The sequence below is a fragment of the Anas platyrhynchos genome, chromosome 2, assembly GCF_047663525.1.
Source record: "Anas platyrhynchos isolate ZD024472 breed Pekin duck chromosome 2, IASCAAS_PekinDuck_T2T, whole genome shotgun sequence".
Classification (NCBI taxonomy): Eukaryota; Metazoa; Chordata; class Aves; order Anseriformes; family Anatidae; genus Anas; species Anas platyrhynchos.
In genome coordinates, this window is record NC_092588.1 from 125610710 (window position 1) to 125633355 (window position 22646).

At 39.9% G+C, this 22646-nt stretch overlaps 1 protein-coding gene across 13 annotated transcripts in view; it reads right to left on the reverse strand.

The window, feature by feature from the left end:
* PALS2 (protein associated with LIN7 2, MAGUK p55 family member) overlaps positions 1-22646 on the reverse strand; it is a 52090-nt gene that overhangs the window by 15490 nt on the left and 13954 nt on the right. The window contains exons 2-4 of one of the 13 annotated variants that reach the window (XM_072033536.1): positions 8556-8644; positions 5799-5899; positions 1083-1235 (exon numbers count right to left, since the gene is read on the reverse strand). In XM_072033536.1, coding sequence (XP_071889637.1) covers positions 1083-1235; positions 5799-5899; positions 8556-8604 — 303 coding nt within the window. In that variant the 5' untranslated portion in view covers positions 8605-8644. Of the gene's footprint in view, positions 1-1082; positions 1236-5780; positions 5903-6492; positions 6625-8555; positions 8645-22324; positions 22336-22646 lie in introns of those variants that run through there. The other 12 variants (XM_072033534.1, XM_072033533.1, XM_072033532.1 and 9 more) reach the window with 12 other exon arrangements.

The following is a 22646-nucleotide window of genomic DNA, read 5'->3' on the forward strand; positions in this document are numbered from 1 at the left end:
GCCCAAACCGCTCATTGTTTCTGCAAATGAGACTAAATGTCTCACAACAAGCACTTGGAAAATACAAAATACAAGATTAAGCAGCTTCAGACTTATTTTTAAGTGAACTCAGTAATTCTAACAGAGTGAAGGGTAGTCTAATTCTCAAAGGCAGCATTTACCTGTCTTAGCCATTAAGTAGACTTTTTTCTTTAGCTTCCTACCTGACTCTTTGTGTACTATCCAGGTGTTGCAACAAATGAAGTAGGGAGCCCTAGAAATAGCTTATTTCTCTTACATACCCATGACTCACCCGATGGTACAGTGAAAGGAGCAGGCAACCTTGTTGAGAGTATGTAATAAACATGACATGAATTTTTAAAATAGGTTCCAAAAGAGAATCAAAGAGCGTAACAGTAAGTCTGATATTGATACTAAACTAATTAGAAGATCATGTAAACAAACACACAGAGAATGACCAAAGTATTTTTGCATTGTAATTACCAGTTCCTCCAAACTCATCCTCTCCCTGTCCAGTCCCAATTTCTACTAAGGGGATCTGCGTGAGATCGAAGACAGATTTGAAGGTTCATTCAACAGTAAGTCTCCAAATCATAGTCTTAGTCATGATGCCATTTTGGACAAATAAGAATGCAAGGGAGGCCAACATACTGTTCTCCAGAGCAGGCAGAGGAACTACCACCAATCACAAAAGCTACTACATTAAAGGCTGAGGTGTTAAAGCGTTTCCTATTTCCATCATACCTGCGTTAAATGGAAATGCACATAAAATTGAAAACTTCAAAAAAAAAAAAAAAAGCCTTATTTTTTTAACTTGTACACCCAAAAATGTTTTTATGACTCTATATGTGTCCGCCAAAAGAAGCACATTTATACTTTGACAAAAGGTTTGCTTATGTTTTTATATAGGAAAGAGGTGATACCAAAGACTAAAATAATGCTCGTGCTTAACCTCATGACTAGTTCTTTACCGTGCATTCAGAGTAAAATCCTACATTAAAATTGGCTACAGGTCAGTTTAATTATTAAACTTAGATTTGTATGTGTACAGTGATAGAGTGGGTAATATAAGCAGGTGGCACCTGAAAATGAGGCTCCTTCAGTATTCCAACCAATTCTGCAATGTTCTCATCTTTATTTATTAAGGGACTGATGTCTTCAAGAATTTCATTCACCAGCTCCAGATTGTTGTCACTGACAGCCTCAAGTTTAGAATCTTCTAGTCGCTCATGAGCCTGTAAGATAAAATAAATATGCACCCTTCAACAGGAAAGCAGCAACAGTTACATATAGTCCAATACATACATTTTGTTTTTATAAATGCTGAAGGATCCTTAACTACTAGACACAACAAAAATTACGAACAGCACCTGTCAGATATGCTTGCCTGTCCATACTTACTATAACCTCCATGCTATCTACATACATCAAACAGTCCTCTATGAACAGTAGCATGCCTCACATCTTTTCTGCTTCAGAACCTAGTACTTGTGTACCTTCTAGAAGGACAAAAAAGAAATACAGGATCTGCTCAAAAAATATAGTCTGCATTTGAGAAACATTTATCTGAACCTCCTCCTACTCAGACACATTTGAATGACAAATTCGACAGGAAAACCTGCATAACTAAGGGAATTCTGAACAAGGTCTGCAGCAAAGAAGAATAACAGTATGTTGGGCTGGAAGGGTAAGAGCGTTGGCTGCATGCTGAGGAAGGTGATCCTTCCCCTTTGCTCAGCACTGGTGAGGCTGTACCTGGAGTCCAGTGTCTGTTTCTGGGCCACCCAGGTCAAGAGAGATACGGGCATGCTGGAGAGAGTCCAGTGAAGGGCCACTATAATGACAAAGAGACTGAAGCATCTCTCCTGTGAAGAAAGGCCGAGAGAGCTGGGAATGTTTAGCCTGGAGAAGGGAAGGAGCCTCACCCATGTGCAGAAATACCTGAAGGGTGGGTGCAAAGAAGACAGAGATAGGCTCTTTCCATTGGTGCTCACTGGTAGGACGAGGCAAGAGGGACAAACTGACACACAGGAGGATTTGAGTATCAGGAAATACTTTTTTTTAATGTGAGGTTTACTGAGCACTGGCACGGGCTGTTCAGAATGGTGGTGGAGTCTCCTGCCTTGGAGATACCTGAAAGATGTCAGGACACGATCCTGGACAAGCAGCTCTAGGTGGTCCTGTTAGGGTTAGGGTTAGCAGGGGCATTAGACAAGACGACCTCCAGAGGTCCCTTCCAACCTCAAGCGTTCTGTGATTCTGGGACTACTTTTTCATCTTTCTAGAGCTATTGCTGCAGATACAACCCTTTCCTAAACATTGCAGGCACTTAAATTCAAGGAAGGGTAGGAGATTTGAGCTGCAAGAGAAAACACCTCATAAATTGAAATGCTTTGCTTATTTATTATAGGCAGCACTTTATCAAAAATTAGGGACTAAGAGGAGGCCAAAAATAGCTAAGACTCTCAACACGTTCTGAATTAAGAGTTATTTACAACACTGTAGAAACAAGAAGTTAACAATTGCTGTGGCAGGTAAAAACACAAAAAAATATCAGACCAATTTAAGACTCCTCCATATATACTTCTATATATTTATAATTTGTATGTGCACGCATCTACTTGCTTATCAGTGCTTTGAAACAGATGTTAACATAAAATTTTGCTAAATCCAATAAACTTTGTTCCCTGAAATCAACTGGGTATTGAATTTTACTTCGCATCTATAAAATGCCATTTCTGGAGAAACAATGGTCACTGGAAAGGCTAACTTAACACACAGAAAGGCATTTCAGACATTCCCAAACACCCTCAAACCAAATGAGCATGATTACAACATTCATACAGCTTGGCACCTACACACATCCTCCTTAGTAAAGGAATGCTATTTTGTATATAACATGTACAGTAAACAGTATTGTCTTTTACAAGTTCCCTTCTTTTACAGCAAGTAGAAACCCAAATCTATTGACTTTTAAACACACTCCAACTTTTACAGGATTAGAGAATTTGGGTTACCTCCCTTGCTACTTTTCTTTAAAATGTTACCACTAACAAGATGCTTAATATAAATACAAATATCCTCACCCTTCACCCCAAAATCAAGGCCATCAATATACAGCAGAACAGAAAGTTTGTTCGTCAACAACTTCTTATCCTGTACTATGCTGGGGAGTAGCAGAATATGGAATGGTATGAATATTTAAAATAAAAAGGAATAGCAAACTTAGAGACTATATTTTAGTTCAGTTCATAATTTCAGCAATGCTAAATCAAGTATTTAAATTAATTAAATGTTCAGGTAATAAGGATTTTGCCTTTAACAATCTGAAATCCTAAATACTGGACACCATCTGTTTATAGATTAGATTAGATATAGATTACATGAAAATGCATTTTACAATGATTTCACTTACTTTCCCTTTCCCCTCAAAAGCCCCTTGAAACATATTTACTTAGGGACATGGTTTAGTGGTTAATATTGGTGGCATGGGCATGGCTGTACCAGATGATTTTGGAGTTTTTTTCCAACCTTAATGATTCTACGGTTTTATTCTATATGTCAACTGGAAAAAAGTTAATAGGTAAACACAAACTTCAACACAAAAAAAACTACCAACCGCTGAAGAATGGAAAGATACAGTAAGTGAACCCTCTCCCAAAAAAAAGAACTCTAATATCCACCTTAATACCTTCATTCTAGACAGGAGAAGAGTGAAATTACCTTAATGCAACTTGAAAGGATTAGCCAAACTTGGCATTGCAAAATATTATAAGCATATACTACCCTTATTAATTGCCTTAATATTTTAAGGACTGAAAAGAAAAAGGTTTTGTTTTTTTGTTTGGTTGTTTTTGTCCTATTTGACTACAATATAATGACTGGTCTTAATAGCAGACTAACAAGGTGTAAGTTCTAAACTAAAAAGGGTAGGTTTAAATTAGGTATTTGGAAGAAATATGGTGGTGGGGCACGGGAACAAGCTGCACAGAGAGGCTGTGGATGCCCCATCCCTGGAACTGTGGAAGGCCAGGCTGGATGGGGCTTTGGGCAGCCTGGTCATAGTGGCAGGTGTCCCTGCCCATGGCAGGGGGTTGTAATTACGTCTTTAAGGTTCCCTCCAGTCCCAACCATTCTGTGATGCTATCATTCTAATCAAGAAAACTGAAAAGTCTTTTACGTTTCTCTCCCTGTCTGAAATGAATGTGCACAACTAATCTGACCATCTGAGGGTCAGGCCAGAATTCACCATTCTGGTAAAACCAGCTCTTCTAATAGAAAAACAAGGTTGATACATTTTCAGAGTCAAACGTGTATGTATGAACTACATACACTTCATGAAATAAGTTATCGTTTTCATTCTTGTCCTTATTTAGCTCTGCTGGTTAGGAGTGGGGTTTAGGGTTCAATTCCGAAATAATTACAAAAGAAAAAAATGAGTGTGGTCATGCCATATGGACACAGTTAAATCTTTCAGCGTTCTAGATAAAGCAGGTTTATAGCTAAGATCTTGTCTGTTTCCTTTACAAGCACTTTTTTTTAAACATCTGCTAGTCGTTAAATTCCCCATAATTGCAATTGGCGATTAATGTACAAATTCTTTGTAAGAATAAATGCTTTGCAATGAAAATTTTCTTCATGATAAAATTTAAAGATGAAGTATATAGCAGACACTGAAGCTGGAAACAACCATAAGCAAGAAAGTGTTTTAACTTACTCCAGTAAGTTTAGTACACAAATTTTCCCCTCTGCAGTCATCTCACCAGCAGATGAGACACTTCCAGTATTTGTAAGTTTATTGCTATGCAACTTTTTCCACTTGTAACCCATGGTTTTGAACAGTTAAAGAGAAATGAATTCTTCTATGAATTCTTATGAGATGTTTTCTTTTCCAGATATTTTACTGAGCAAAATCCATGCACAACAATTCTTTAGCTTTACAGAGTATTTCATGGCTGCCTAGAGGGCATCCCTTCAGATGTCTGTTCATATTAAAGTGATAGCTATATTTAAGTTAACTGTTTTTTCTCATGTAAGGAACTTATTTTTATGAAAAATAAGAAAGAATGTAAGGGCTATATAATACTAACTGCATCTCCTTATGATAAGCTACATTTTAATTTCAGAAACCAAAGAATTTTTGTAAACATTATCTTATGTAATTAGTAACACTACCATCTAAGAATAAAATATTTGCTTAATTCAAGACCACAACTAAGAATAGTCCACATCTGAGCGCTGCTAATCAAAGGTCCCAGTATTACTCTGAGATCTAGGAAAGGGCCTGGAGAGAATACTCACTGGGTTGACCAGAAAGCCATTTTGAGCCAAAGACAACAAGACCTGTTTACGCCACGGGGGAAAGAAGGTTATTGCTCTCGCTTTTCATCGTTAGCAAAAATGCTAGAAGAGGGAAGGCATATGGGTTTTGCACACAACGGTGGTCACAAGACTATATTAATACCAACTACTTCTAATTCCAAGCATTTTGATGTTTTCTTCATAAATAATTTTAACAAATTATTTCTGGAGTCTCTGAAATTTTCTTTTTCCTCTAGATCTTCCATGTAAAGATCTTACTCTTCCAATAAATCACTGTATGCAGAAGTTAGATTATACCAAATACGCTACATCTGCTTTCAAGAACTCTTTCAAGTCCTTTAACAACACATACCAAACATAAAAGCCACTGCTGATACCTCAGATCCATACTCAATGTTCACACAGTAGTAACAATTGTAATATTCCCAGATTCTACTCAGAGCAGCGATTTGAAATACCTTAGCAAGTGATCTTACAATAGGGTTTTCCATAATTCCTTTGAGAAAAATCAGGTCTATTTCTTCAGCGCCTGTTGAAGTCGGCAGATCAGTAAGGTTATCCAGTACCTGCTGCATGGCTGCTGGTAAGAGGGAAAAAGAAAAAAATTAAGTAAGTAACAACCAAAATAGCCTTGGATAAATAGCAAAAACTCTGAAAAATACCACAATATTAAAATTAGAAATTTTAAGTAGCCAACTGCATACTGAGAGCAGTGGAAAGAATGGAAAACTACTTTCTTATTATAATTAGAAAGATGGAGGGGAGGTATCTATCCAAATCCTTATCACAAGCAACTTAAATCCAGAAGCAGCACATTCCTTTTAACGTTCACTACTACTTAAAGGCTGAGGAAAAATCATCAAGTATAAACTATGTATATGATATGCATAATATTGCAAATACAATAAAAGCAACTCATTCATGTCTGGTTTTGTCTAATCTCACTTTCAGATAAAGTTTTCAGCCCTTATGCACACCAAACACCTACAAGTTTTAAAATGCTTCGTCTTTTCCAACCTAAATGATTCTTGTTTCTATCCCCAACAGTCACTTACAACCTCCAGTTCTGACTTCCTGCACTCTGTGTAAGTGGTGCAGATGCTAACACCAACCAGGCACCACTGCATGCTGCATTGGGAAATATATCCTAGAACTTGAAATATATTTTACCTGCTCAGTGGAGGATTTCCTGGCTATCTACAAACTCACAGAGAGAACTACAGCAACTTGGGTTGACGGTGAGCAACGGTGCCAACGGAAAAGCCAGTAAACCCTACCATCCCAGCTGTCTTGTCCCACAACGTATTTATGATGTGAATGATGAGAATTTATTGTATAACTGTGTCCTTCAACCCTTTTATTTAAGATGAAGTCAAATAAAATAGATGTTTTTATGTTAGGCAGCAGGTCCAATATGTCCAAGTACTGCAGAATTCTTGTGCGTTTGGGCACGTAGCCCTTAGCCATTAGTGCAGTAGCCCTTAGCAGGAACTTCCCAGGCTAGTTCCAAGCTTGCAGAGATGAGCATGTGTAAGCTTTGGCTATGCACAAAAGGAGGCAGCACTGAAGAAAGCTATGATGTCCTTCACAAGGCAAACGGACATTTTTTCCATCTTTTCCAACATACGATTAAACATTCTCTTCTTGTTAGTATTATCTTAGTAGTGAATAACCTATACTCTTCTTGTTTTTAACAGTATTCTTTCAAACTCCCGCAGAGTTATGTTGCATGCTCAGACAGACACATACACAGGCCCACTAAAAATTTTCTGCCAGGATCTTCAAGAAGCTAAAAGTATTAGAAAAACCACTGTGTACTGCAGTGCTCCACATGCTGCACAGCAGTATACATCAAGACAATCAGAAAGCCTATATGCCCCTTCTCCCACACAAGAATTTACCCTTAACTTTCCTCGTGGCTTTATAATGAAAGCTATTATGAAACACAGCAAAGTAAGAGCACAAACAGCATTTCTCAACACCTACTTTCTAATTTGAATGCTTCCTAGAAAATTCCATTTCAAGGAAATATTTTCTGGCTGTGCTTGTTCCCAAGTGGAACTGACTTTTCAGCAATCAAATAATCTTATATACCACATTTTAACCACAGCACTGAATGTCAGAAGACTTGATTTTTTAATAATTTTAACCATACTTCTCGCTTCCAAAAAGCGAGTCCTCTGTGAAACCATGAGTAGGAAGGAAAATGACACTTACATTATGCTTTCAGACTTTGAGGCAATACTGTTTCTACTTTTTTAATAGACAAAGTGCTGTTAGCGATCACACATTGCATAAAGTCACCAAACTAAACAGCTGAATAAAATATAATACCACTAAGTATCTTTTTTTTTTTTTTTTTGTTAAACCAGCCATAAGGTAAAGCAATAACTTGGTGTGTGAGAAAAATTTTAAGAAGCTTCAAAAGAGATTATGCAGCTGTTACCTGGTACAGTAACAGAACAATGTTTATATGGTTAACTTCACTTCTTTATATTCACCTGGCAAAAAAAATATATTTTTTTTTTTATTTAAAAAATCTGACCACAATCAAATTTTGTTTTGCCAAAAGTCATCAAAAGCATCTTCGAACAGGAATTATGTTATTTTTTATTTTAAAAAAAAAGAAAAAAAAGAAAAGGCAATAACACATGGAGAAGCAGACAAGCTTTTTGTGATGGACTAGACTAAGCACTTTAATCTCACTTTTGAATTTACTATGCAAGTCATGGACCAACTTCAAATGCAGTTCCCAGTCAATGTGAAATGCTAATATTTGCTCACATGTAAAAATAGCTTTGAAAGTTTAAGCAATATATTTACCTACATATGCTTTTGATCTTCATACATGTATTTTCAAGCAATTTGATTTCCCCACAGACAGTTTAACTGGGGAAAGGAGGGGAAAGGGAAATACACTTTGATAAACATGTGATAGATCCAACAGTCCCTTGTTTATTCATTTCTAGGAAAAAGTCTTCCTAAACTACCACCAGCAGGAGATGCATTGTCTCCAGGTTTAATTATAAAGCTCTTTCAGAGCAATGTAAATATACACAGAATTTCAAGTAGCAGTATTAACTGATACTTGAGTTCTTTCAGAAAAGTATCCTCTCTTTGGAGCAGCAGGGATGAAAGCTGAAGATGTAAATACTCACAAAGGGAAGTTTCACTTAAAAGATCAGGTCCCACTCAGAAAGAAATGGAACTAAGGAGTTTAGAGATCATCATACCTAAGTATCCTCTCAAACACTGCCTTTTGAGCCTCCCATCTCTTCTCATCTGGTAAATCTGCCCTTGAAATGTTGCTAGAGGTTTCTTGCTGGAGGAGGCAGAGGGAAAAAGATGAGCAGAACTTAAATGTAAGTCAGGCATGTGAGAACTAAGAACTACAGCGAACAAACACATAGCCTGGTAAACCACCAAATTGCATAAGCCTGGTTCTTGGGAGTGCTTTGGTGCCCAACAGAAAGGAATTGTCTGCTTTTCCTTCAGGGGAATTACCCACTGGGTGTCTCGCCTCTCTCATCCCAGCTTTTAGAAGAAAACTGGTGAGAACAGCCTAACTTTGAGAGCTTTACAATTTACCACATTCTCCCTCCAAAGACGAGCTTTTATCTATATCTGTATCTATTCCAAGATATATCTATATATATTCCAAGACCCATCTGGGTAAAACTTCAAATTCTCATCACAACAAAGGATTTGTTTTTGCAAGGACAACAGGTACTAAGTATGGTTAACAAAACCAACTAGGAATACAGACATTACAAGAAACACACCTTGACAACAGCCTCCAGACAGAGCAGTCAGAACTGAGCAGCAGAAACGGGCTTTCAGCTGAGACAAGGTGGTGAAATAAAGGGGCTCTTAGGGAAAAGTGACAACAGAACCGATTTTGAGATAGGACTCCTATGAGGAAATGAGATTACACTCTCCTCTCCAAGCCCCTGGCTTGGTAACAGGGAACACACCCACGCATACAACTGATTTCCACAGTCAATTTTCACAGAGCATCTTCATAACCATAGAAGGATGAAAGCCCCGAGCAAGACTCAGCAGGAAAGTACTACTCTGCTGTGTACACGCGCTGAACGATTTAATCCTGCTATGCATTCGACTCCACACTCAGAGCAGCCAGGTTGCCATTTGAACCCTGTATCAGAAAGGGAAAGGCAGATGTGGGAGGAAGGCATGCTAATTGATCTTCGGAGCAATCACTGGGCATCCTGAGGCGTAACACTACAAAAATCCCACTTAGGAATGTGAAATTTACTAACCAGAATTAACTCCTCCTAAATTCACATATAGCTCTTCAGATAGCAAAGAATTCTGCTGCAAAGGTTTAATCTATATACTTTACCTTACAGTGGTGAATTCAGATCAAACAGAGGTAAAATATGCTATGACAGACTCTTCCCTTCCAGTGCTTGGAGGAAAGGCAGGTTTTCAACAAGCTCTCAACTATGATTCTTCCATCAAATTTGATATTTTTTTCAGCGCCTAATTCTTGTCTAGATTAATTCTATGTAGAGGGAAGAGGAAGCATACATTTAAATAAATTTTCCAGATTTGCAGACAGAAGACAAACGTCTCACTCACGGAGGAAAATGAAAGCTTTCTAGAGTGAATATTTTGCACATATTTTTTAGCTCAATTGCATTTTATTATTCTCCAAGCTTAAAAACCAACAGGGAACTAAAAGCAAATTATGTATAATATACTGAAATAAACGTATGCATATTTATTTTCACAACCTACTGGTTCTTGCAGGGAGGTATGGTGAATACCTCCAGGACCATTTGTGAGGCTGCTGCTTCACACAAAATCTAGAAAGCTAGATTGAAGTCTTGTCTCATACACAAACTTTGGGACCAAGTATCTTATGTGACTAAAAGCCTTTTCAAGATGGAAATATCCAAAAGAAAAGTTTCACAAAACACCCAATATGCACAGACAAAAGAAAAATTGATTTGGCTAGCCTTTGGTTAAAGGCTCATACAGCCTTTAACCAGTGACAGCTGTTTCCATTTCTTCCGTTGGTACTCGTGGTTTTAAAGAAATGGATTTCTGCTTTAACACACTGAAGGAGAAAAAACAAAAAAAAGTTATTTCGAATTGGCCACTTCTCACCCCAGTTGCAAATCCAAACATTTTTTGCAGCCTACGCTTGAGAAAAGAAATACCTATGAACAAATTACCATTTGGATCTAGTACAAACAAGTTCATTCACTACCAGACTACTCACTAAGAATACATGAACCATTGACAAAGCTCTCCATTTCCAGATAAAGTTTCAGAAGCCAGGATAAAGTAAAAAGCTCTGGGAAAGCACTGTGTAGTAAGCACATACAGCATTGCGGTTGCATTGCCACAGCCAGCTGAGTTCACCAAGCAGAGATCACATTTACAAGTGCCTCCAGACGAGCTACACAAATGCTGTAGGACTGCAGTTTGGTTCCTCTGCCATGCCCAGATTAGTTGCATAATCCCACACAAAGTATGCCTGCATTGTTTGCTGGAGTCAGGTACAGTGATCCTTGAGCTCTCGAGCACCCATGAACCGTGCACCTGCATCACCAGGAGGCTCCGTCCAGGCTTGCTGACAGTAAACTGCCAAGCAGGGAGCGCTGGGCTGGGGCAGCTACAGTCCTATTAAAAACCAACTGAAGTATTTCTGGGCTGCACTCACTCCACTGGAACATCCTGGAGGCACCTTTTCTAAACAGGACCCTGTTCTCATTCAGAAACTAGAGTGGGCCTACTCTAGAAACACAGTCAGGTCGCTTCATGAAGGAAGCTGCTGGCTGCAGCGTGAGTACCTCATCCCTCACTGCCACATCAGAGAAATGAAGAGCATGCATGGCTGTGAATTAGGAAAGAAAGAACAGTCTAAACTGCGAAGACCCAATGCTCCTCTGGAAATTCAAATTCTGTTCACTGAATTTTTGCATGTTGAAAAGAAATGACAAATTATTAAAATGATTTTTCTTTACTTCATTTTCTCCACATCTTCTGACAAGCTGAGATCGAGCTATTTTAGCATAACTATAAATAGACACTCAAGCAGCCCATACCCTTATCAAACCCAGCCCAAGTACATCTTACTTGCTCATTTTTTTGTCATGACTCTTAAGGTCACCAATCTTACCAGGGAAAAGCAAACACTTCCCCATCCTAAATACTACAGCCCTACTTCTTTCAGGTTACTCGGTTTATCTACAAAATCAAGAAGTGCACATTTTGTGATGAACAGATGGACCTCACAGCTGCATCTTTTGGATAGAAAAGGACTGTTTAAAAAAATTTATTTCAGTAAAGATAAAAAGGGAACAAAGAATCACACTTCCAAAAAGAACTGAATTAAAATATTATTTTTTATTTGCAGAGAAATAACATGACCAACAAGAAGACCTTGCCAACAGATACACAGAAATCCAGTATTGAGGAAACTGTATCAGAAAATGTAAAGAAACAATCTCAATAGTAAAGTACAAAGGCAAATGGCTTAACCTGAAGCTCACTAAGGTTGACGTTTAGATGACAAGCCCGTACAGGTGTTTAAAATGAACAAACTTTGGTAATATTTGTTAGAGAAAGGCTGTTGAAAGCTTCAGGCACAGATGAACTTGGGTTAGATAATTTGGGTTAGAAACTGGCTGGATAGCCGGGCCCAAAGAGTTGTGGTGAATGGAGTCAAATTCAGCTGGAGGCCAGTCACTAGTGGCGTTCCCCAGGGCTCAGTACTGGGGCCAGTCCCCTTTAATATCTTTATTGATGATCTGGGTTAGGGGATTGAGTGCACCCTCAGTAAGTTTGCAGATGACACCAAGTTAGGTGCGTGTGTCGATCTGCTTGAGGGTAGGAAGGCTCTGCAGGAGGATCTGGATAGGCTGCACCGATGGGCTGAGGTCAACTGCATGAAGTTCAACAAGGCCAAGTGCCGGGTCCTGCACCTGGGGCGCAATAACCCCAAGCAGAGCTACAGGCTGGGAGAGGAGTGGTTGGAGAGCTGCCAGGCAGAGAAGGACCTGGGAGTGATGGTGGACAGTCGGCTGAATATGAGCCAGCAGTGTGCTCAGGTGGCCAAGAAGGCCAACAGCATCCTGGCTTGCATAAGAAGCAGTGTGGCCAGCAGGGCTAGGGATGTGATCGTCCCCCTGTACTCGGCTCTGGTGAGGCCGCACCTTGAGTACTGTGTTCAGTTTTGGGCCCCTCGCTACAAGAAGGACATGGAGGTGCTCAAGAGAGTCCAGAGAAGGGCAACAAAGCTGGTGAGGGGCCTGGAGAACAAGTCCTACGAGGAGCGGCTGAGGGAGCTGGGCTTGTTCAGCCTGGAGAAAAGGAGGCTCAGGGGCGACCTTATCGCTCTCTACAGGTACCTTAAAGGAGGCTGTAGCGAGGTGGGGGTTGGCCTGTTCTCCCACATGCCTGGTGACAGGACAAGGGGGAATGGGCTAAAGTTGCGCCAGGGGAGTTTTAGGTTGGATGTTAGGAAGAACTTCTTTACTGAGAGGGTTGTGAGGCATTGGAACAGGCTGCCCGGGGAAGTGGTGGAGTCACCATCCCTGGAGGTCTTTAAAAGACGTTTAGATGTAGAGCTTAGGGATACGGTTTAGTGGAGGACTGTTAGTGTTAGGTCAGAGGTTGGACTCGATGATCTTGAGGTCTCTTCCAACCTAGAAATTCTGTGATTCTGTGATGATGAGGGACTGGGGAGGCACATACGCATACATACACACATACATGCTGAGTAAGTCTTTCCTGACAGATAGAAGCATCTCATACAGTGGTTTGTATCGTACAGGTGTAACCCTACAGCTGAAGGTCCTCTGCAGCAAATAAACACTAGGAAGTCAGAAACCCACATGGTGATTCCTTTATTATCAGCTGAGCCAGCTAATGACTTTGCCGCTTCATGATGGCATGTGTGCCACACTGGAAGAGGCAGGAGGGCTTAGGATGCATTCTGAAAGGTGCAGGAGATCCAATTATATAAAAGGAGAATTCACTTTTCCATTTTTCTGCTTAAGTAGCTTTCAAGCTCCACTACAAGAAGTAGTATTTTCTAGTCAATCACAGCATACACAACTGGTTGAGAATAATCAGTTAATGATAACTAAAAAGCAAATTAACCAATTAACCACTACCTTCTAAGACAAATGCCTAAGCAACTCTTTTCCCACCTGGCTGTCCATACAGACTACAATATCTGTATGTATACATGAGGATTTTGTGAAGGCTGTCTTGAAAGCCTTGCTAAAATCAAGATAAATGTTTGCCCCTTGTCCACAAATCCAGTTGTTTTATGTTGTAAGTTGCTATAGAACAATTAACTAGATCATAATGCCCAGCTTTTATTTTCCAGTGCAAATTTACTATTTGGCAGCAGGAATTGTGATAAAAGTAACAAGCAAAGCTGCATGCTACCATCAAGCAAAATACAACTCATTCTTATCAATCCAGAAACCATACATCATCTGCTGCACATATTACACACAGTAGCACGAATTCTTATTGGAGACAAATCACGTGGGTCGTACCCCAGAGATCAATTTACCATCTTCATTAAGGACCGGGATGTTGGGGCAGAGTGCATCCTCAGCAAGTTCGCAGATGACACAAAACTAGGACGAGTGGTTGATGTACCAAAGCGTTGTGCTGACATTCAGACGGACCTCAGCAGGGTGGAGAAATGGGCTGAGGGGAACCTCGTGAAGATCAACAAGGGGAAATGCAAAGCCCTGCACCTGAAGAAGGAGGAGCCCCAGACCCTGGTACACTTCAGAGCTGCACAGCTGGAAAGCAGCTCTGCCAAGAAGGACCTGTGGATGCATGCAGGTGGGACAGCACAACAAAGATGTGCCAGCAAAGTGTCATTGCAGCAAAGATTAACAGTATTCAGGGCTGCATTAGTAAGGGTGTTGCCAGCAGGCTGAGGGAGGTGATCCTTCCCCTTGGCTCAGCAGTGGTGAGGCCACACCTGGAGTGCTATGTCCAATTCTGGGCTGCCCTGGACAAGAAGGGCACGGGCACACTGGAGATAGTCCACTGAAGGGCCATGAAGATGATGAAGGGGCTGGAGCATCTCTCCTGTGACAAAAGACTAAGCTGGGACTCTTCAGCCTAAAGAGAAGGCTCAGGGGGAATCTTAATCCAGCTGGATTCAGTCCTGGACAGCTGCTGGAGCAGGGGGTTAGACCAGGCCCTCCCAGCTTCAACGGTTCCCTAATTTTGTAATTACTTTCTGTTATTCTTCACCCAGATGGAAAGCTATGCCACGTAGATATTACCTTTAAATAAATACTGGTAGCCCTTATTGTTAACTATACTGAAATGGAAATCTCTGCTCTTTCTGCGATACGCAAGGCCCCAGTTTAAACCCACGAACACAGCTCATTTACAGATGCCTGCGTTTCTCGAGGGCATCTCAGGTGACACTGAAAAAATCTACGCTGTCACCGGTGGGTTTAAGCTGAATATAAGAATTTTCACGACATTAAAGTAAACAACAAAATAAAAAAACAGACCTATGCCACCACGTGACTAATTAATGAAATACTAAATTGCTAATATGCTATTTCACAGCTTCTAAATACTGTAAATAAATTACTTCTTTTCTGAGAATTTCTGAGAAGGTTATATGTTGCTATGAATATATAAAGCTTTTGCTGTAGCTGAATATTCATGACTATTTGTGTTAATCTTCCCATGGGGTACTACTAAGAAAGGAGGCAAGTTTTGAAATTGCTTCCATTTCCCCTCTAAATTTTATATTATATTATACGACTACAAGAAGGCATAGTTTAAAGGAAACCACTAAAAAAAAAAGTAATCCAGAAATCTAAATGTGTTTGAGGCAGTGGAGGAACAGGAGCTATTCCATACCTCTGAAAGCCTCTACCTATAGTCCAGACAAGTAGGACAACATATATAAAAGCTTCCATTGCAGGACAAAAATTAAGCATTCCAGTATGCCAGAAGCTAAAACCTCTGTCTTGTGCCTCAAATTATAGTTGTATTTGAAATAAAATGCAGAAAAAAATGAATGCAAAAGCTTCAGTCACCATACAGCACAATCTACAGTGGGTAAAAGCAAGTCAACTGAAAGCTTTAACATAAAAAATGAAATAATTTATTTCAGCCTTTTAAGTGTTCTTACTTGGCAGCTGCAGATTGTAGGAAGGTATGTATTGATGTCACACGAGCCTAGTGTGATCTAAATGAAAACTAGCATATGTCCAAGAACAGAGTTTGGTTTTGGTGATCAAAGAATGTATTCTCTTCATGCTTTAACTACTTTAGTACCTCATATACTAAGGAATATTTTTAGCTGATATTTTTAAAGGAAGGCAAAAAGCATTTGGTGGATATGCAGTCTAAGATACAACCTTGTACCCAAAGCTCCAGTACAAATTCAACAAATTCCAGACAGGCATCCTGCACTCCACTCTTAGCTGATACAACAAGCTGAACATATTCCACCACACCAATCATCGTCCCTGGTATTTTGCAAGAAGCAGCTGGATGAAGAAATGTGTATTCTCTGCAGTCACATCCACAGGCAGCTAATGCCAGTATTTATAGTTCAAAATGCCAGCATACCAGATGCAGCAAAATAGCACATCTTTTGCAGTATACTTTTCTTTTGTATTTTAACTTTTCAGCTCTAACACATACCCTTTCTGAATCAAAGCTTCCTGCCTCTGTATTTCTGTCACAGAACTGACTGACAGAATACTAACACCACAAGTACACCACAAGTACAAGCTAGTCATATACCCAGGAGCAGGTTATGCGTAACAAAAAATAAATGATTCAGTTTATTGTGCTATTTTTCTCAGTGGAAAAGTTAAGCTGAAGACACGCAGAACCATCTATCACGTTGACATCCTAGCTTTATCCCAATTCTGACTGGGAATTGGGAATCAGTGAAGAGACCTTCCTAAATCAGATTCCTTCTTCATGCAAATATTAAATTTAGTCCTGAAGAAAAACAGTGAATGGTCTTCCAAAGGGAAAGGAGAACTCCACTTTGGATGTGTTACACACCCTTAACCTTGACTGGAGACCAGTCAGCACTGTCACAGTGGGTGAAGGCGAGCTGTGAGCTTCAAGTTCTGCCTCACTTCTAAGAGCAGACAGACCAGCAACAACAGAACAGGCAGCTCAAGTTTTGTTATGAACACACATAAGAAGCATTTACATTTTCATCTAGGCACACTATGTAGGCATATTTCTAAAGGACGAAGCTAAAACTCACACGGACTGTAAGGTGCTCTATTGACGATGTGAATGTCAAGGCTTAGAACAATACCTATGGCATGTGCTAGTTTGTAGCACGCTTTGGGTGGTTCTGCAAACAAGACAAGGTATCTTCTAGAATATAAAATTAGGTACTCTATTCACAGCAAAGTAACAGCCTTGTGTACAACGAGCAGCACTCTTCCAGTCCCAGCACCTCCAGAGGATCCCATGAGGAACCCAATCACTGGAGATCCCACTGGCTTCCCTGGAGGCTGCATCTCAGGGGTCCTTGGGTGCTTCTGCCTGAAGGCACCTGAGCACTCCCATCACCTAACAGGGCATTTCCTTAATCTTGGTCAATATGAAATTTAGCTTAAACTGTTCTGCTTCCTATTCTTAAGGTTTTTTATAGCCAGGAAATAATGCTTCAGCTTTCATTCCCCTAACATAAATAAGGAATTTTCTCCTCTTCTGTGTCATAAGGAAAGAAGCAAGCCTTGCATAATTCCTCTGTACCCGTTCCAGCCTGCACCTTCTTCCAACATAGACAGTCCAAATTGTGCAAAGTACACCAGACAGGAGTCTCAGGATTGCCTTGCACAACACCATTAGTATTTCCTTCCCTAGTGATACAGATTGATGATGTGATCTATGGTTTTACTTACAGTTACCTTATGCTGTCAGCTCAATCCACTGGTCTGACACACAATAACACAAAAGATCTCTTTGAATCTCTGTCTCCTCCAAACCTTAATTTGTAGCTGAACTGCCCTTTTCCTTAAGTGCATAACACTGTATATCTGTCCCACTACTATTACTCTAGGCTTCAAATCAGTTTATTCACACTTTTTTTTGGATCTTCTCTTGCTCCAGTGCCAGCTCTAAGACAAGGAACTCCACCAGAAACCGTCTTTCATCCAGACACTGCTGCTGCTTTTAATGCTGCCAGCTGCTACAGGTTGAAGCTGAAGCAGGACACACTAAGGCAAGCTAATAATCAAGAATTTTATGGCAAAAGGTTTTGATATTCAGTGACATAAAACTGTATTAACACATTCTCAGACTTATTTCATAGCAACAGCAGAATGTTATTGAATGTAAAAATACAGCACTTCCAAAAACTGATTGTCCCATCACAATGCAGCCACTCCAAAATCTACCCCATGCCCTTTCAATACATCACACCCATATATTGACACTTCATGCATGCCCTGCTGCAGCTTTATATTGTTGTGAAGCATTAGTTGAATTATCACTTCTAACCTAAAACACATTTTATGTTCTATTGCAGATGCTGGTAAAGCATTTGGAAATTGCTCAGATTAAAAAAAAAAAAAAAAAAAAAAGAATACAGTCAGGAACAAGCATAAAATAAAGGCCCTTTAGAAAGGAGTCGGACCATCTCAGTACATTTTTTTTTATCAAAAAATGAAGTGACTCGAATTTGAAATAGAAAATATATTTGGTTATTATATGCTTCCTACTCCCTTTTTCTAGAAGGAATAAAGACCCATCATGCAAGATTGTTTATGGAGGAGTTCACAGTTAATTCAGAGGGCCATGAGGATGATTAAAAAGCTGGAGCACCTCTGCTATGAAGACAGGCTGAGGGAGTTGGGGTTGTTCAGCCTGGAGAAGAGAAGGCTCCAAGGAGACCTTAGAGCAGCCTTCCAGTACCTAAATGGGGCTACAGGAAAGCTGGGGAGGGACTCTGTCATGGGATGCAGGGATAGGACAAGAGGTAATGGCTTTAAACTAAGAGGGGACATTTAGATTAGATATTCTGAAGAAATTCTTGACTCTGAGGGTGGAACAGGTTGCCCAGAGAAGCTGTGGGTGCCCCGTCCCTGGAGGTGTTCAAGGCCAGGCTGGATGGGGCTTTTGGCAACCTGGTCTGGTGGGAAGTGTCCCTGCCCATGGCAGGGGGTTGGAACTGGGTGGTCTTTAAGGTCCCTTCCAACCCAAACCATTATGTAATTCTATAAGCGCACTTAATTTCACTTCAAGTTTCTGCCTGCAAAGCAATGTGTGAGTGAAAAAATTAAGACAGGAGTGAAACTGTAAAAAATAAAATTTACATAGTCTCTGGACCAGGATCTCAGTTTTAGAGCACCACCTTGTACATTTTCCAGAAGTTTCATCTGCAGTTCATTCCTAGCTTCTAACACTTCTGCTAAAATAACCCCTCTATGCAAGCATTTGCCATCTCTGCTCAAACAAACTTGTTAAGAAGCTGCAAAAGCAAGTGGCTAAATTAACAGTTTTATAGTTTGGGATGACTTGCAACAGAAAAAGAAATGTTTTATTTACTACCCTTGTTATATGGCAACAGTTCTTGTTTACTCTAGGTAAAGCCTTACCTACAAACACTAACAAACACACAGAAGTTTCCAGAACATACTTCTAAAGAGTTCTAAAAATATTAGTGATGTTTTGAATAGAAAATGGCTTTTCCAAATCTGTTTGCAGAACAATATTGCTGACATTTTTTTTTTAAATGGTGAAAAACACCATGTAAAACCTTTTGCACCTTAATACAGAAATGGCAAAACATGATGGCATGCTAAATGCTTACTGGACCTGCATTAGTGCCCGTAACACACCCGTCATTTGAAAAACACACTTCCTCAGTAAGCCTGTGCAAAACTTTTCTTTTAATTAAATGCAGTCATGACTTGCACAATTACCTATTCATTATTCTCAACAGTTATCTTCCTTCAGTCCTATGAAGTGTGTGTTCAAGAACCCTGCAGAAGGAATAAAAAGATCACCTTGACACTCAGGGAACTGAATAATTCCATGGATTAAGTCACACTGCATTTAGTTCTGTGTTTCATCTCCCAGACTACTTCCCCACAGTACACTGCCAGAATTTATTTAGGATCACAAATGCTTAATTAAAAGGGTGAAATTCAATTTCCATTTCAGAATATCTGTGTGCCACAATGAGGGAAAAGGTTATTTTTAGTGGTCTGGGGACAGCTTACATTAAGAACCACGTTTTAAGAAAGTTGCTACTTTGAATGTTCCCCACCTTCACTTTTAAGTCATTTTGTAACTTACTGCTGTGAGCACTGAAAGGCAATTTTCTTTATGTTACAGGGTAGACGCAGACACAGGAGCTGCAAAAGGTACCTTCAAAACAGCGTTACACACTTGTACCTGTGATGCATACTGACAAGTATGAGATTTTCCACTCTATTTCCTCAGAATACTAAGTTTGGTTTCATCAAGTTTTGCACATGAACTTCTGGATTTTCAGCCATGTACTTGGTCATCCTAACTGATGCAAAAAAGAGAAAACTTCTAAGCGAAGGCTTACAGTGAATAACTTGTGATTGAATAGTTTGCAGTTTTCTAATTACACAATGAGTTTTAAACACCTTTCCATGCAACTCTTCCTTTCGAAATGGGGATACTAGATGACAGAAGCTTGAGGACATAACTGACGCGTCAGAGTAGTAGAAGGGCTGCAGTAAACGACAGGGAAATAAAGTATATTTCAGGCTCAGAAACATAATAATCAGCTTTCTATATAAACAAAACTCTTGCTTCCAGCAACTACTGATGGCTTCATTCTCAATGCCCAAAGAATGTACTTAAATTAAGTATGAAGTACTTACTTTCAGCTTACTTTCAAGTTTACTACCAGAAGATTGAGAAGTTAGAAGCATGTTATATGCCCAGATGTAATCTGCTGCTATCGTACCAAGCCCACACCATTTGACATGAAAGTATACAGAGCCTAATAAGTCCTGCAGTGGAAGGCAGTCACCTCACTTCAGTTTCTTCCTCTTCTTTGATAGCAGTAACCATTCAAGTACTTGCTTCCAGCCACCCACATTACAGAAATCACTCCCTCAATTACTGTAGCACGAGCCAAGTGCTGCACATCTTCAGTTCATTTACTTCCCTCTTTCAAAGTAAGTTCTGGCAAATGAAGTGAGAGCTGAACTTTCCTTCTTGGACAGTTCACACCACTGCAAAACTTAAGCAAAGAGCAGTCTATTTAAGGTACTTTCCTAGATGGGTAAATAACTAATACCTGAAAGTAGAAATGTTTAAAACTACTTATATCTCTTTTTGTAACATGCATTTTGTAAAAATGAGGCCACGATCAAAGTTGTTTTCTGAGTTTATGTGAAACATAAGAAAGCCTACAGAGGGGAAAAATAATAAAAAAGGAACTTTAGGATCATTTATTTCTAGACTCCAAGCTGCAGTTGTCGTTTCTTATAAGCAGTTCATACATATCCTCCTTGCATGCTAACTCTCTTCAATCCCATTCACAGTGAACTAGTAAAAGCCACAGACTCTTGGCTGTGACCCAAGTCCTTTGTTCACTTCTTCCTATTTCTTAGGGGTCTCACAGAAGGGGGGTAGAAAGAGAGACAAGAGGAAGATGTTGGTACGAGCAGTAGCTCACTGAGGGATGAACCCCACTCATTTTTTGACACTGGAATCTCTCAGATTTGCCCAAGTTTCTAGGCCCAGTGACTTGGGTATCAGCAGTCAAAATTACTTCAAATATAACTCCACCAACAGAAAAGTGGAGAGGACTCTCAAAATAGCCTATTAAAGTCCTCCCAAGTAAAATCAGCAACAGCAGGTTAGGAACTGTGATTCTTCTGCATCCCCAACCTTGGAATCCCACTGCAACAGATAAATAATTTCATGTTTGGGCTTTTCCACAAGAAGGTTTTATGAAGTCAGGGTCTTGACCTGGAAAAGAGTAATTGCTTTGCCAGTGTCTTCAGCACAGCAGTTAAGAGGACTGTCTCATCACACTAAATGACTTCTCAGGGCAGTCAGTCCCATCCACAGTAGTTGCTGCTTATTATACTCCCCATTAAATTCCTCTTTACCAGAAGTGTATTGGGCCTGAGAGATATATAAAAAGAGAGCGATGTACCCTCCTATGGATAAATTGGTTCCTTGGACAGAACTGGCTTTAAGACTGTGGAATAATTTAACATGAAGTTATCCTCAAGTTCCCGAATGAACTTAAAAGGGCAATGATATCTTCTTCCATAATGCTAAGATACCCAACATTTTCTGGGTGTTACAAGGTCAAGAAAACACTCATAACTTTCATAGCTACTGGCAACAGAGAAAATAAATACTATATCAGCCATCGGGTCACATGGCACATACAAGGTAGTAAGAATCAAATAGATGAAGTACTCATCGGCTCGTGCAAGCTCAGCATTGAAGCTAAACACCCACGTTCTTTCCCATCATTTTGAAAGGTTTAAAATAAAACCTAGCCTGAGATAATCCATTTTCAGAAAATGCAATTTCCTGTTTGGTTGCTTTTGTTGGTTGTTTTTTTTTTTTTTTTTTTTTTTTTTGGACATCTCCCCCTAGCCCCAAGTAATCAGCTATATTTCTTTGATTTTTCACTACATAAGGTCCTGGACACAAACCCAGAATCCAAATGGTTCTGCTTTGACTTTTAGGGTGCCCTGTCTTGTTAGCATCCCCCCCAGCATACCTGCACCCATATCACTGCCCACGCAGTGTAGGAACAAGGCTCACATTCAGGACAGCAACTGGTTGGCTGCCCCTCCTCAAAAAGCAGCGTGAGCTTGCTCTTCTCTTAACTACCAGATTGGGATAGCTCAGCTACGAGCATATTACACAGCAGCTACGTGCACGTGCAAAGCTGTAAGGAAGCATGCTGGACCTTAGCTTGCTTTTTGGCCCAGCTGGGAGGGGGAAAATAGCTTGAGGAAACAGATGTAAAGTAACCTACGTGCAGATGGACTGCCAGAACACCTGTCCCTGGACAGATCCAATGGTGAAGTCACAAAAGCACAAGCCCAGGCACCCATTCATGCCTGGAACCACTCACTGGACTTAGTGGTCCACGTAGCAGCACCAGTCTGCACAGAGGGATCCATCGGAAGGGTCGGATCATCACGCTGAAACTCCTTTTGGAATATTCAGTTTAGAGGAATATCTAGAGGTAATTTTTATTTAGTGTTTAGCACAGTACACTGCTTGGGATTTTTTTTTTCCCATTAATATTATTTTCATAAAGCAAGCTTACTGATGGCATCAAGGATTTCTCCACA